General features: G+C 41.3%; 1 protein-coding gene across 1 annotated transcript in view; it reads left to right on the forward strand.

Moving 5' to 3' along the window:
* Positions 1-2,469: 2,469 nt before the first annotated feature.
* Positions 2,470-15,770, forward strand: part of PLCXD3 (phosphatidylinositol specific phospholipase C X domain containing 3) — a 132,675-nt gene continuing 119,374 nt past the window's right edge. Inside the window, exon 1 of the mRNA XM_006139494.5 lies at positions 2,470-2,853. Coding sequence (XP_006139556.3) covers positions 2,751-2,853 — 103 coding nt within the window. The 5' untranslated portion in view covers positions 2,470-2,750. The remainder of the gene's footprint in view (positions 2,854-15,770) is intronic.

Below are 15,770 nucleotides of genomic sequence, written 5' to 3' on the forward strand. Positions count from 1 at the left end.
ACCCTCACCTGGACTACTGTGTGCAGGTCTGGGTGCCACACTTTAAAAAAGATGTGGATGGAACTTGGAGAGAAACCAGAAGAGAGCAACAAAAAAGACAAAAAATTTAGAAAACCAGGTCTGGGAGGAAAGATTTGAAACTGGGGCATGTTTAGTCTTGAGAAAAGAAGAGTTGAAGTGAGACCTGATAAGTCTTCAAATATCTTATATAGAGGAGGGTGATCAGCGGCGCTGGCTGTGGTAGAAGTTGATCCTTCCAAGCTCGAGCATCTCTGCCTGTGATGTGCCAGGCCCCACAGAGCTGGAGCAGCCCGCTGGTTGACCTTCAGTAGTAAGCATCACCCAGTAAGTGTGATGTTAACTATTCACATCCTTATTTTGAATAGGAGTTTAATAGTTAGACTTTATTATTTTCTATTGATGGGGGGCGGGAGCGGGCGTGTGCACCCGCTAGGTTGGTTTTTGTTTTTAAACCATCCAGCTAGTGGCCTTTTTGAGCTTTTAAAAGATTTTAAGTTAGAAGTATTATTTTTTGTATTTTACAGGAATACCTATAATTATTGTAAAATTTTATTTTAATGATAATTTGTATTGTTTTAGTTGCTTTATTATTGACAAAAGGATTAAGGTGTTTATTTTGGGTTTCTTTTTATTTTCACTTATTTTATTTTTAATATTAATCACTTAAGGGAAAAAAAGTTAAACTTTGTGAAAGCATCAGGACACTTAAAGAGTCAACTGACAAAGTTAAGGCTGTCAGTAGATGCTTGCTGCCAGGTAAAGAGTAGCTGTCAGTTTTGCAACCTTGAATAAAATATTTGAATGAATTTTAGTGCCATTTTTAAAAAGCTGATTTATTTTAGATATATAATTTTTTAAGTTTTTTTTTTTTGTAAATTTGAGGTCCCTTGCTTTGTTTATTATGAGAGACTAAATATTTTAAACTTTCTTGGCTTACCGTTTGCTAGCCAACATTTTGAACTTTTTTCTTTTAAAAATGATTTTAGACTTTCAAAGAGCTTTTTTTTGGGGGGGGAGCGTGTATGTAAATTGAAGTTATGAACAAATTACTCATTTAAGTTGCTTACATTTCTAAACTGCTATTCATTTTTACATTTAAGCTTTAACCAAGGTTGGGGTTTTTTTTTTCAGCTGAGATTTCTTTTGGCCTGGGCTTTGATAACTTCTGTATTTTAGCAACATTTAGTTCCATCTTTTCCTTCCGTGCTATCTGATTTTAACTAAATTTTTTATAGTTAAACAATCTAAATGGGATTGGTCTTGTACCTGCTGCAACCATCACAATTCATTATTTACAGGCTCATTTGTTAGGAAGCTCCCATTTCTTTCAGAATGACTGTAAGGCCTTCTGTGTTGTGTGTGGTGACAGAGGTGATCAATAAGCAGATTGTGGGCTAAATACAGTACATTGGCACTTGGAGTCAGCCATAATAATAAAGATGCGTAGGTGAAAGTGCTGGTTTAACAGCTCTTTTTATTCTTTGTGACTGGGAAAGGGCTGTTTTAGTATTCTTTCTTCCATAACATTTAATATAATGTGAATATATTTATTAGCAACTGGTGGGTGCAATGGTGGTACACATCCGAACAAGCGCACATGACCTCACTATTAGTGCAGAAGACAAAACTCAATCTGCTCACAGATGGAAAATCTTTGAGGGAACACTGCTGTCAGGGATACATGGTTCCAGGGATACATGGTTCCTTCAGTCTTCTTCATTGAGCTTAGCTGGTCTTACAAGGTCTTTCCCAGCCCCCTGCATGTTTGTTTGTGTGCTTCTGCATAGGCTATGTTGCTGAGGAGACCTGCTATGTGTACTAAATGGAGTTTCTTAGGGCTTCATGCCTGCTCATCTTCAGCACTGCTCTCCAGCCATCCCATCCTATTGCAACTACTGCTGCCATGCCACTGGCTCCTGGGGTGACCTCCCTTTGAGGAGACCCCCTTTTTTCCTCATCTCACATGGCTGTAGCAGAAAGGGCAGGGGGAAGTCAGGGGAGTGTTTTTTCTCCCCACTCGTGTCCATGTCCCCCTGTAGCAGAAGGTGCCCTTCTTACCCCATCCCCCACCTAAACTGCTGTACACACCCATACACTGAAAGGGGTATTTGAATTAATTCATGAGTACACACCCTGACTTCCCCCCAGGAAAAGCAGACACTTAGGTCACCCTTTACTCCAGAGTGTGACCCTCAGAAGAGGCAACGGCGCGGTGAACCCCACAGATAGAAGAACAAGAGGACCACGTCAGCATTTTTGCGTGAGGAGTGAAATGAAAATCATGTTTCCGAGCGGGTCAGCCCCAGAAGCATAGACCCCTATTGGGGCTGGGGTGGGAGGCACACAAGCAAAATACTTTCTCCCTGGGTGGGGGGTTATTAGGAGCCATTGATTACAAACGAATGAGCAAAACCCCAGCCCGAAGCGTGGCTAACAAAGGCGGGACGGAGGCGTGTGGGAGCCAGCTAAAAAGCCAGGCCCGGCGGCTCCGGGCAGGGCAGGCATTCAAGCCGGAGCGGTGGGTGAGAGCGAAAAGCTGCCGCGAGCCCGGTGGCTGCGCGGAGTGTTTGGAATAATTATGAAAATTAGCATGTGTCTGCGCCATCCTGTGGGTGTGGCGCCGAGCAGCGTGTAAACTCCAGCCGGGCTGGGGCGGCAAACATTGGATTACAGGCAGTGAAGCTGCCAGGCAGAAGAGCGCGGAGGGCACGGGCGACCAAGGCAGCAGCATGGCTTCGTCGCAAGGGAAGAGTGAGCCGAAATTCGCAGACTGGATGGCAACTTTGCCAGAAAGCATCCACCGCCTCCCTCTCACCAACCTAGCGATCCCAGGTAGGAGGCGGCAGCCGAGCGGGGTGGTCTCTCCCCCCCCCCCCCCGGTGTTTTGTATTGTATTGGGATATGAATGAGCTTTTGCAAATTAAAGCCTCACCCGCTGAGGAATGGGGCGAGCTCGTGTGCTGCCCCTCCTTGCCTCGGCGGGGGAATCTAGCGCAGCGTCGCTTGCAAGGTGACTGCTTTGCTGAGATGTCTTGGGGGGCAGAGCCAGGTCTGTTCCCCCCCCGTCCCCTTCTCCATCATGTTCCTCCCTCTGCCCAGCGTTCTGCAGCTGGGCTCCGCGCTCTCCCGCCACCTCGGCCATTCACCTCCTCCCTGACATTGAATTGGACGGGTCTGGCGAGCTTTTCGCCAGACCCTCCCAGGCTCATTAATATTCTCCTCGAGTCTCACTTGAAGAGACAAAAGCCGCTGCCAGGCGAGGCGAGTTGGGAGCAGCCAGAGCAAAGCTTCTTCCCCCTAGAGTACTGCTTGCCATGGGGGGGGGGGGGGGAGAAGTGCAGATGTGCCAGGCAATCCTAGTCCGTGCCATGCAGAAGGGGGGGTTTCAGATGGCAGGGAGCGAGCCAAATTGAAGGGCGCGCCAGTGTTCAGTGCTTGCATGAAGTGCCTGTCAAGGTTCCTGATGCAGCGTTGTGGCCGCTTGTTGGTCCCGGGATGTTAGAGAGACAGGGTGGGTCTTCTATTGGACCAGCTCGGGTTAGCCGAGGGGGGAGACAGAGCTCGTCTTCAGGTCGCTTTGAGTGAGAGAAGGAAAGACGCTGCCTGCTTACTACGCTCTTCTGTGGGACTCGCTGTGGGTTGGAAGCTCATACAGCCCAGGGCAGAGGCGAAATCACTTTGTCTTCACTTCTCAAATGACCTGCCCAAGCTGGAGTGCTAGGCTGGAGATCCTTCATGCGTTCCCCCCTCCCCCCTTTCCAACAGATTAATTAGCAAAGCCTCTTCAGCTTTGGAAACTGAAAGAACTTATTTGGGATTGTTAAAGCAGAATCGTTATTACAGCTCTCCAGTGTCAAGACAATGTCAAATGCAGGCTACCCATGTTGGGAGAGTCCATAAGGACTGCATAGCGTATGGAATGTGGCTGTTTAAAATCCAAAAGAGCTGCTGAGACGTCATGGGCAGTCAGTTATAGGAACAAATATGTCACATTTGCCTGCTTCTGAACTCTCAGGGGGAGTGGGAGGAGAGGAGAGGGGTTTGCAGCCAGACAGGCCAAAGGTAAAAACTCAGACAGAGCTTTGAAGATGCTAATGTGGTCTCAGTAATAACATGGTTGAGATGGATTTATGTGGCGGAGTGTTTTGGGGGGAACCATGATCCCAAACCCTTTGTATTCAACATGCAGGACAATGCTAACTTGCAGCTATTAAATGCTAATATATTAATTGCCCTATAAGAGTGTTAACAGCTTACTGGGCTGTGACATGTTTATTTGCCAGTTGTATCAGTTTCAGTTAATACTCCCCCCCAATAATCTTTCTCTTCCCTCTTCTCTTCCTCAAGTACCTGACCAATGGCTCAACCACAGCCTTTGAATGCCTGCGGCTACTGTCTTCTTAAAGGGCTGCACATGTGGAATATCTGACAAATTAAATTCACTGCAGTGGAAGATGATAGTCTGCAGGGGTGTGCCCCTTAGCACTGTGCTGCTCATGCTTATAAGCATCTCTAAAGAAATGGACTCTTTGGGGATAACTCCAGAAATGAGTGCCTGGTGGTTACATGAGTATGCATTGACTTGGATGCTTGAAAATTGAATGAGATTAAGCCACTGATAGGTACTAGAGTGGTATGCATTTCTTTTATTGAAGTGATCTCACATACCTAGATGTAGCCTGTCTTTGTCAGATATTTCAGTGTAACATCCCTCTTTCTTTATATGACATGCAGTTTGTTTGCTAAACAACACATGTTCAAAATGATCTTGTCAGCTTGATTACAATTTCTGCTTCTGTTTAGTAGATCATGAAAGAACTGTTCTTCACCCTCCCCTACCCCATCCCAGCTGATTTCCCCAAAGGACAAACTTTAAAAATGAATTGCCATTAAAAATATATCCCAAAATATATATTGATATGTTGAACTGACTAGTTCTAAGTGTCATCTTCTGTTAAGCTGTGAGTACACTACAGAATTATATCAACTAACTTATGTTGGTTTACAGCCACCATGGCTGTTACATTGCTTGTGTGCATGCTTACTTGGTTTCTTGTGTTGGTAGCACACATTCTCTACAGGAGTGCTTTTATCAATTGTATTGTCAATGTGGGTGTTGTGGGATGGCTCTTGGGAGCTAGGAATAGTCAACATAAACAACGTAGTGTTTACTGATCTGCATTGACAAATTACACTGACTGTGACTAGTATCAGAGGGGTAGCCGTGTTAGTCTGAATCTGCAAGAACAACAAGAAGCCCTGTTGCACCTTATAGACTAACAGATTTATTGGAGCATAAGCTTTCGTGGACAAAGACGAAGTGGACTTCTCGTTGTTCTTATTGACTTGCCACTTGGTGTAGGGAGGCATTTACTCCAACAGGAGCCAAATTCAAGTGAAGACACATCCACAACTAGATCAACCTAACCATGTAGTGTAGACTAGGGGGTAGTCCTCTTTAAATGAGTCATTATGATGCCGCAATTACACTCTAAATGAATTTGCATAAATTCACTGACTTTTAATCGCAGATAAAGAGAGGAAATAATGAAAATGTTAAGCACTCTGAAAATTGCACTTCTCTTTATATAGTACTTAAATGGTAGTTAATTGCTAAAGATGTAAACCAGTGTAGTCAATGGTACCATACCTCTTTCTCTTAAATGATGATACCTTTATTCAATCATTTTGTACAGACAAGAACAGTGGCTGCATAGTATTTATTTACTACTGTATATGGCTGATTTCAAACAAATGCATTTTTGTGTATATATGGAGCTAGTCCTGTTATTCATGCAAAGTGTGCAGCACCTTTGCAGGTAAAATGAATTACAAACTCATTGCATTTGATTCTCTCTTACACACACACACACACACTCACTTCCTTCAGAAATAGGATTTGCTTGTCTTTCTTTTACCAGAATAAAAGGGGCAATGGTACAGTTTACTTTACATTAGTAGCTTACTTTTGTATCACTTAAATAATGATAATCTTGTATTATAGGAATGTCAAAGGACCGTAAGAGAATTAACTGTACATTGAATTTCAGGGGAGAGCAATTCATTTCCGTGGGCAATTCATTTTTGAAATTCCTAATTTTGACACTGAGTCATGGTGGTGTTGTGTGTGAGAGAGAAACAGACAGTAAATACTGAGTTTCAGTATGTGACTTCATTTTCTGTAGCATTTCGAAAACGTCTTATGTAAAATGTCAGTCTAGTCCCTGAACTGAATAAGGGAAAGAATGATAGCTTGCACTGCCTGATTTTCCATGATTTCTAAAGCAATTGTTTTCCACCTCCTTCTTTTTTTTTTTTCCATCAAAAGATTCTATTTAACAATATACTAAAATGATGCACAAATTGGTGTCGCAGTCTGAAATGCTAATCAGGTTAGTAAACCTATTTCATCCTTGTGGCTCTGGGACTGCCAGGAAGCCTGGTTTGGGGAAAATTATCTGATATGTCCTTTTGTACTGTACCAGGTGCTCTAACTGTCTAATGTACATTATTATGGCTCTTAGGTGTCCCAGTAAACACTTTTGATAAATGTCAACATTTCTTACCTTATGTCATAAACACCAGCTGCTGGTGCTTGTGCTATGTCACATTTATCACTAAAGATACTTTAAGCCAATATAATTGTAGCTGTTGTTTGCTAGTGCCCCTCTGTCTGGCGCTTTTGTTTTTAAACATCATAGTAGTTTCTTCTTCTTTACAGTCCGTGCCTCTATTTTTGCTGAATGTTTGCTTGGGTCTTCATAATACAAAGTGCCTAATGGCTTATCTTCTGCAGCATTTTTGGTATTAGTTGAGTATGTCCCATATAAGATTATGATAATATCCAGAAGTAGGAATCTACAAAGGACCGATCACTAGGTCAGATTGTGTTCCTGTTCCAAAAGGTTGCTTATTGTTTTTTGTTAATAACCTTTAATTTGCAAACAAGCAAAATGTTATCACAGTGTTGCAGATAATGACACATTCCTTAGCTTGTATAGGGACATTTTTGGATCAAGTTTCCCTGCTAACAATATGGTTTTGGCTTTTTGTGTTTTAAAGAGATTTTATGTCTGTTTTGAGCAGATTAGAAATTTGATTCTACTCCAACATATTAAATGACATTTGGTGCTCATGAAGGATACTGGCTGCTTGACTGACATCACTAAGAGCTTTAAGGTTTTAATGGGGGTGTCCATGGTAAGAAATTTTATGTCATTGTTCAGCAATTGTGCCTGAAACATTGCAGTAAAATAGATGCTAATTTTCCTAGTGTTGCTTTGTCCAGTTATCTGATATAGCACAGTCAGTAACAATGGAAGTTTCCTCCCACTGCCCTGCCAACATACCTCAATACCCAGAATCACATCTTGTCTCCTGGAGGCGATTTCAGACAAGCTGGGAGATTTTGGGCACTAACAGTCCAGTGTGGCAGTGGAGCAAAAGCAGAGTCCCTTGTCTGCTTTCACTCTGGCTACTCCTGAAAGAGCCTAATACTGTCCCTGCAGCTCCCATTGGCTGCATTTCCCAGACAATGGTAGCTGCCAAGCGGGGCGGGGGGAGCTTGCAGGCAGTGGTATATGGAGACTCTCTGGCTCCCCTGACTAGGAGAAGCCACTGCCAGAGGGATGTATCTCCAAGAGCAACATGGCCTGGGTAAGTGCTAACCCCCAGCTTTCCTCCTACACATCAATCACATGCTCCAGCCTAGATCCTGCATCCCACTCTCAGAACCCATATCCCACTCCCTAAAACAAGGGTTGCCAACTCTCCAGTCTTCTCCTGAAGTGTCCAAGTATTATAGCTTCAGAGGAGTAGCCGACTTAGTCTGTAACAGGAAAAGCTTTAAAACAACAAATAGTGTAGTAGCACTTTAAAGACTAACAACATATAGATGGTATCATGAGCTTTCGTGGGCACAACCCACTTCTTCAGATGACCAGAGAAGTGGGTTTTCCCTGGAGAAGTGGGTTATGCCCACGAAAGCTCATGATACTATCTACATGTTTTGTTACTCTTTAAAGTGCTACTAGACTATTTTTTGTTGTTTTTCAAGTATTATAAATTCATATTTAATTAAAAAATGTCACGTGATGAAACCTCCAGGAGTACATCCAACCAAAATTGGCAACACTATCTAAATTGGATTTAGGCATCTATGTCTGGGGTTTAGGTGTGTAGACACAGATCCAAAAGTGTACTTACGTGTCTTCCTTAGTGTTTGGAAAGAACTTAGCAGGCTGAGTCCTGGTCTACACTAGGGAGTTATTGCAAAAGTGGAGCATCCACACTACCAAGCCCATTATTTCGAAATAAGGGGCTGGTTATTTTGAAATAACTCCTGCTTTCCATGAGGAATAACACTTATTTTAAAATAGCAGTAGTTTGGACGCTCCATTGGTGCTATTTTGAAATAACTACTCCCCAGAGTCATTCAGAGTATTTACTCCCTAGTGCTTCCTGGGGCTCTAAGTTGAAATAGTGCATCCACGTTAAGGGAGCCTGCCTTGGACTAATTTCAAGGCTTCCCTGTAGTGTGAAGACACTATTTCAAAATAGTTATTTTGGGAGTTATTATTTTGAAATAAGTTATTTAAATATTTCCTAGTGTAGACCTGCCCTGAGGTATTATCACAATTGTAATCCTACTGTCTGCTGCTGCTAGTGTATCCAATATTTATTTCCATTAATTTATTTCCATAAGTGACAGGCTCCAAAAGTCAATGTGGGAGAAGTAATATCTTTTATTGGTGCAACATCTGTTGGTGAGAGACGAACTTTCTCTCACTAAGAGAAGTTGCTACAATCAAAGATATTCTCTCTTTTTGTCTCCCTAATATCTGGGACCAACATGGCTCTATAGGCTTTATTTTCTTCTTAAAGAAGAAATTAACTTCCAGGCACTCAGGTTGCCATCTGGCAAATTCTTCCCAGTAGGCTCACATTTTAACACTTAGATTTAAGTGTATGTAACGTTAGGCTATTAAATAGTTGAACAAGCATACATCCACTAAATAAGAAAATGTACAAATGAAAGAACCTCCAAATTTTCCTGTTTTTTAAACTTCTGAATTCTTAACTCTCAGGAAATCAAAATGTAACCATTAATGGGCAATATCTCTTGCAAGTCATATTTATTTCCCTCATGTTTCCATTTTTTGATAGAGGTTGTTTTATTCTTTCCAATCAGACTTGAACTTCTTTTGTGCCAGAGAAGTACTGATTTTAAACAGCAGAGCAGCGTAAAGTTTAATTCAGAGTGTGAATATTTATTCTCTTTTATTGTCACAAGAAGCAAAATATTGCTTTAAATCTATTAGGACAGTGAACATAATGTTAAACACTTAACCAATTCTAAAGATGTTCCAGTATGATAGGAAACCTGTTGATTTATTAGCAAATATCAGTACAATTTTTATTGTCTCTAATTCCAAGCATCTTGTACAAGTAATGTGGTAATTGCAGAGGCATGTATATAACTGCTTTAAAGTTATTGTTTTCCTTCAATCATCTATTTTACAGATGCATTCAATCAAATCTCAGGCAGCTAAGTATCACTTACAATAATTGTTTATTAGTTATCTTTTACAAGGTTATCACATTTAGTCTGTCACTACTTAATCTAATCCATGGAGTGATTCATTCAATTTTTCACTACTTAGATTCTTGTCAATCACATTCCTAGAGCTGGTATTAGATTTTGCCACTACTTTGTTTAAATATATTAACTGGATGCAGTCTCAGTAATTCTAACTGGGTATCTGTTTGGTTTCCTAAAATTAGGATACTACTTTAACACCATATTAAAGATAAACTGGGGGATATATCCCTGAAATCACTGTTGGGTCAACTTTCTATCAACCACAAACCTTTCAATTTTGGGATGATCCCAGAAATATTAAGATGCTCATTTTATAACTTGGTATTTTCTCCAGCATGCTGCTCTTAAGTCTGTATCTGTTTTGTTCTGAAAGACTCTGTGATAAAATATCTAATTATAATTTTCGACTAGCATCATCCCCAGGAGAGGGAATTTGCAACTTGTAATAATCTCAAACTACTAGAAAGCAACAGATGCCCATTTAACCTCCCTGTTGGTAGTGGGATTGCCAACTTTTTAAACATACAAAACTCAACACTCTTGCCCCTTTTCTAATGCCCCACTTCTCATTTTCACCATCCCCCCTTCCTGTTCCTCATTCTGTCCCACTCTCATTCACTTTCACTAGGCTGGGGCAGGTAGGTGGAGTGCAGGAGAGAGTGAAGGCACAGGCTCTGGGATGGAAATGAGGAGTTTGGGGTGCAGAAGGAGAGTCAGGGTAGGAGGCTGGAAAGTGGGAAATGTGGAGTCCCAGCAGCACTTACTGCAGCTCCCAGGAAGTGACTGCCAGATCCCTACAGCCTCACACCTTAGACACACTCACCCAGGAACCTACCCCTACAATAAACCTGGTTGCCAACTGTGTCCACACATCTGTACTAGCGACATCATCACAGGACCTAACCACATAAGTGACAATATCAGAGGCTCATACAACTGCACATCCTCTAATGTGATCTGTGCCAGCAATGCCCTTCTGCCGGGTATATTGTCCACACTGGACAGTCTCTACAACAAAGGATCAATGGACATCAATCAGATATTAGAAATGGTCACACAGGGAAACTTGTAGGGGAACATTTTAACCTGCCAAGCACTCATTAATGGATTTAAAAGTAGCCATCCTTCTACAAAGGAATTTCAAAAGCCAATTACAGGGAGAGTATGGAATTGGCCTTTGTATGCAAATTTAACAGTTTTCCTTGGCCTGAACAAATACTTGAACTGGATGACATATAAAATCAACTTTCATTACATTTAACACCCCATTGACATCAAAAGCTAAGCATGGGACACTTCCAGCCCTCCCAATTAGCCTCACTAGCACCAGGGACAACAATTGACAGATACTTTTTTTTTCTTTCCCTCTCCCTTCTTATTCCGAAAGTCCCCTCCCTTTTTTTTTCTTTGCTGTAGCTCATCGTGTCCAACAAAGTGGGTTTTGCACACACTTTCATGGGCATGACAAAGTGTGTGTGCTCTCACACACACACACACACACACACACACACTTAGTCTTGAAGGTACCACAGGGCTACTCATTGTTTTTAAAGTTACAGATTAACATGACTACCCCTCTGAGATTTGTCTTGTTTGGTAGACAAGGTAAAGGAAAATGGGCTTTGTACCTGGGGTTTTGAAAGTGTAATTTAGCTCACTTTCTCTGAGGTTGATAATGCCACAGTAAAAGTACTTTTAGATAAGCAATGTAGGTGGTGGTGGTTTGAGTTTTTGTGACTACAAAACAATAGCAGTAGAATATTGTTGATATTAGTCAACAATATCAATGTGCTCAAAGCTTATTATGTGGGTCCTGGGTACAAATAATATGTAACAAAGTAAGCTCTCAACAATAGAAAGCATGCCCTTAAGAAATCACCCACTGATCATATATGCATACCATCAGTGAACATGTAGCTAGTTTTAATGTGACGAGGTATTGTCTGCATATATATTTCAGAGGCATAGATTAATAAACAGGTGGGTGGTCAAAGCTACCTGGGAAATGAATTAATTTCTCTTCAGCTATTTCTAATATTCAGAACCTCTGAGCTACACAAAAAATATAATGGGATGTTTTCTCTTCTACCCTAGCCCTCAGCTTGTGCAACTTTTCCACCAAAATTAGTCTGGACTAAGACCTGGCATGAACAATATTTTAACCTGTATTTGTGACATGGTTAAGGTTTATATAGTGACATCCATAGCCTCCCTCCTGACAGAGCTGTTCCAGATGTTAGTAACTCAAGTACACAGTGTGAAGTCTTCAGCTGCTCTGGAATGATAGGGACTCACAGGAAGCTGGGACTGTTCTATTTTTATCTCCTATCACACCTGGAGATTGCACCATTTCCTAACAGGTGCAGATCTTGCTATCCTCATCCATGTCATTTTCCATCTGTGTGGATAGTGCTGAATATGCATTTGTGGTTTCTCACCAGGAGCACATGAGACCTTTTGCTTTCCAAGTAGTTGGTTTCACCTGAAAAGCTCTAAACTGTGTGGGAAGATGCATCTCTTTTCTATGCCATACTGTTACTGTTGCAATTACTAGGGAAGACAGATCTGGATCGCCATCAGTTTGGGTAAGGAGAAACGGCTGATAAGGTTGTCTCTGTGGCCAGAGATATTTTTGAGAGATTAGAGTTAATTTTAGAAGAAGGTAGGTAGTATATCTTTAACATTAATTAATGAAGTGGGGGAGGGTAAAAGTAGAATTGTGCTGCTTAACTTGTGTTAATAATTGCTTGTAACTTGTGTTGATGTCTACATGAGGCCAAGAATATATATTTAGGAACTATTTTTGTATGAGAGAGGGAGAGACACACATGCTTCTGCCTTGAAAAGACCAGCTTGACTGAGAGGGGAAGTGAAACTAGCTCTACTATAATGTGCATATATAAAACAAGTGGTAAAGAGGGAAAGTTGATAGTTCAAGTGTCCGCACTTCAAGGATTTTGACAAATTGGAATGAGTTCAGAGGAAAAATCAGGAGAATAAGTAAAAGTCTGGAAAATACTTGTTGTCATGAGAAACTCCAGAAAGCCAACCTACCTGGAGAAAGAGAATTAAAAGGCATCTTGATTAGTCTATAAATACCTACACAAGGAACTGAAATTTTATAATTAAGGACTCTTCAATGTAGCAGACAAAGGTATAACAAGATACAGTGCTAAAAGCTAAATCCAGACAAACTAAAATTAGAAATAAGGGGTAAATTACTAATAGTAGGGGTAATTAACCACTGGAAGAACTTAACAGAGGTTGTAGTAGATTCTCCATCATTGAAAATTTGTACATTATAATTGGATATATTTCTCAAAGATATGCTCTAGTTCAAGCACAGCAATTGAACTTGAAGTAGCAATTAATTCAGGGAAGTCTCATGTCCTGTGTTATGGTGGAGGTCAGATAGATAATTACAATGGTTCCTTCTGTCCTTAAAGTCTTTGTCTATAATGTTGTGATATGATTAGCCTATTTTAAAATGTATCTTAGAGTAGTGTTAAACATTTTCTATTTAATTGTATGTATGTGAGAAATTTCATTCTTTGTGTGTTGTGACCCACTCTTTAAATTTCTGTGTACAAATTAGGGCCTTGGCTCATCAGTTAACCTCGGTTATGTTCCAAGGGCCACCATGCTTCCACTTGTGCTGCTGCCTCTGTATCAGAGGTGGCAGTGGGGGAGCCGGTGCTCATGGGAGCTGCCTGATAGTCATCGCGGGCCTGGGCAGGCAGCTTAGGAGAAGCCAGTTTAAAAGTCAGCTCCCCACATGTACCAGCTCCCATGGAGCCACCTGCTCCCCCCTGTATGTAAACATGTAGCGGCTGAAAACATCCTCCCTTCTTTTTAAACATCCCTAGTACAAACATTATGTACCTTGTTTAGTAGCCATGTTTTTTCTGAGAGCTCAATGAAATTTTACATGAGATCAGTACTATATGCTTTCTGACTGAGACTTAGGTTTTATTCAGAAAATAAGTGTTTGCTCATTACTTATGGAGATCCAGAAGACATCTGCAGCAACTATGAGATTTGGAGTGCAGGACTCAGGAGGAAAGAGCTGAGAGAAAATAAAGCAAAAGCAAAGGCTCCTTGTTGCATTTGCTGCTACTCCAAGAATCTGACAAAGAAGTTTTTAACCATGAAAGCTTAAGCCCAAGTAGATTTGTTAGTCTTTAAGGTGCCATAGACTCCTCGTTTTTGCAAGTCGTGTACAGTCGTGGCTACACAAGTGTGGAGAGAGAGAAGAAACAGTCCTTAGAAAAACCCTCTAAAATATGTTATGAGTGATTGAATAACGTGTCATCAGAATTTACAGAATCCTAAGAATGGGACCTTGAGAGGTCATCTGGTTTAGTGGCTCTCAGCCTTTTCATACCCCTTGTAGGTGTCTGACTTGTCTGATGTACCCCAGCTTAAAAACTTCTTGCTTACAAAATCACACACAAAAAAAGTGTCACAGCACACTGTTATTGACAAATTATTTGCTCATTTCACCTTTAATTATAAAATAATCAAATTGAATATAAATATTATACTTGCATTTTGTGTATTTTATATAGCAAGGTGGCCAAACTTACTGACCTGCCAGACTGTATATGACAATCTTCAGAAGTTTGGAGATCCAGGTCTCACCAAGTCAGGGCTTCAGCCCTTCTCCTGGTGACCCTGCTGGGCAGAAAGCACTGAGCTTCCCCTCCCAGGTATTGCTCCTTATCTTGAAAGCTTTCCATTGCCTAGGCCCAATATACCCAAAAGACTGTCTAAAGCTCTGCGACAAAAGATTGTGGTCCACAACTTCACTCCTTTGGCACAGTGGAATTCTCAACAATATGAGTAAAGCTTGTTGTGCAGGAGAAGAACCTTCTGACAGTGGTCTCAGACACTGGACTAAATACCACTAACGACTAATCACCATCACAAACTTTCACCATTTTCCATTTCAAGTGCAAAGTGCATTTCTTTGGCATTGCTTCCTCTAAGGTAATTTGTTATGATAAACAAATAAAACCAAACCAACATACTTCACTACACATTGCTACCTCTAGAGAGAGGATGAGAGAAGAAATGTGAATAAGGTAGACATGAAATACTTAAAAAAAAATAGTCTTACGCCTTAAAGGCTAACAAAACATGTAGATGGTATCATGAGCTTTCATGGGCACAACCTAGACATGTTGTTTAATGGAATACTAGAAAGCAGTCAGATGAGTATAGTATAGAAACTTACTCACATGAGTGACTGGAGGGAGGGCCACCTAGGAACAGGGAAGCGGGCATGAGGAGATGCCCCATTTAGCTATTACTGTCGGTGGAGGCACAGGGAGGTGGTGCATCTCTCAAGTGCTACCATGAGTCACCTATGCCTATATCACAGCATTTGTCAAAGTGATCTGCGAAACCACTTTGAGAAACCTGTTAACTGGCTGCGTGGGAAGCGACATGGGCCGGGCCACTCCCCTTGGCTGCAAGCAGCAAACTAAAGCCTATAGGAGCTGTGAGGCTCTGTGGCTGCGGCGCCGGTAAGTCAACAAACCCGTATGGCTAGTTAACAGGTTTCTCAAAGTGGTGTTGCAGACAAAATAATTAATAAATTATTAGAAACTTAATTTTTACAGGAGTTTAGTTTGCTCTTTTCAGAACATAAGAATGGCCAAGCTGGGTCAGACCAAAGGTCCATGTAGCCCAGTATTCTGTCTTTCAACAGTGGCCAAAGCCAGAAGGAATAAACAAAACAGGTAATCAAGTGATCCCTCCCCTGTCATCCATTTCCAGCCTCTGACAAACAGAGGCTAGGGATGCTATTCATGCCTTTAATATTCACTGCATTCTTGCACCAAGGTGATCAAACTCTGCATACGTTTCTGATATATTACCATAATTCCTTCCTTTCTAGTCCATGGGATGGCTCTGTTTCAATTTTTTCTTGTACTGGGGAAGTGCTTTCTTGTTTAAGACAATAAATGCACGATCATCTTTAAAAATAACTCTTCTAGCTGCTTCCTTGACCTTCCCTCTCCCATTCTTTTGCTTCTACTAACTAACCTTGTTTCGTCTCTCCTCTGTTCTTGCACTCTTCTCACATCTGCCCTGTTTGTAAAACAGTCTGTCAACACCTTTACTTCTGCCATTGCCTCAATTT

The sequence above is a fragment of the Pelodiscus sinensis genome, chromosome 6 (assembly GCF_052426305.1).
Source record: "Pelodiscus sinensis isolate ZL-2025 chromosome 6, ASM5242630v1, whole genome shotgun sequence".
Taxonomy (NCBI): Eukaryota; Metazoa; Chordata; order Testudines; family Trionychidae; genus Pelodiscus; species Pelodiscus sinensis.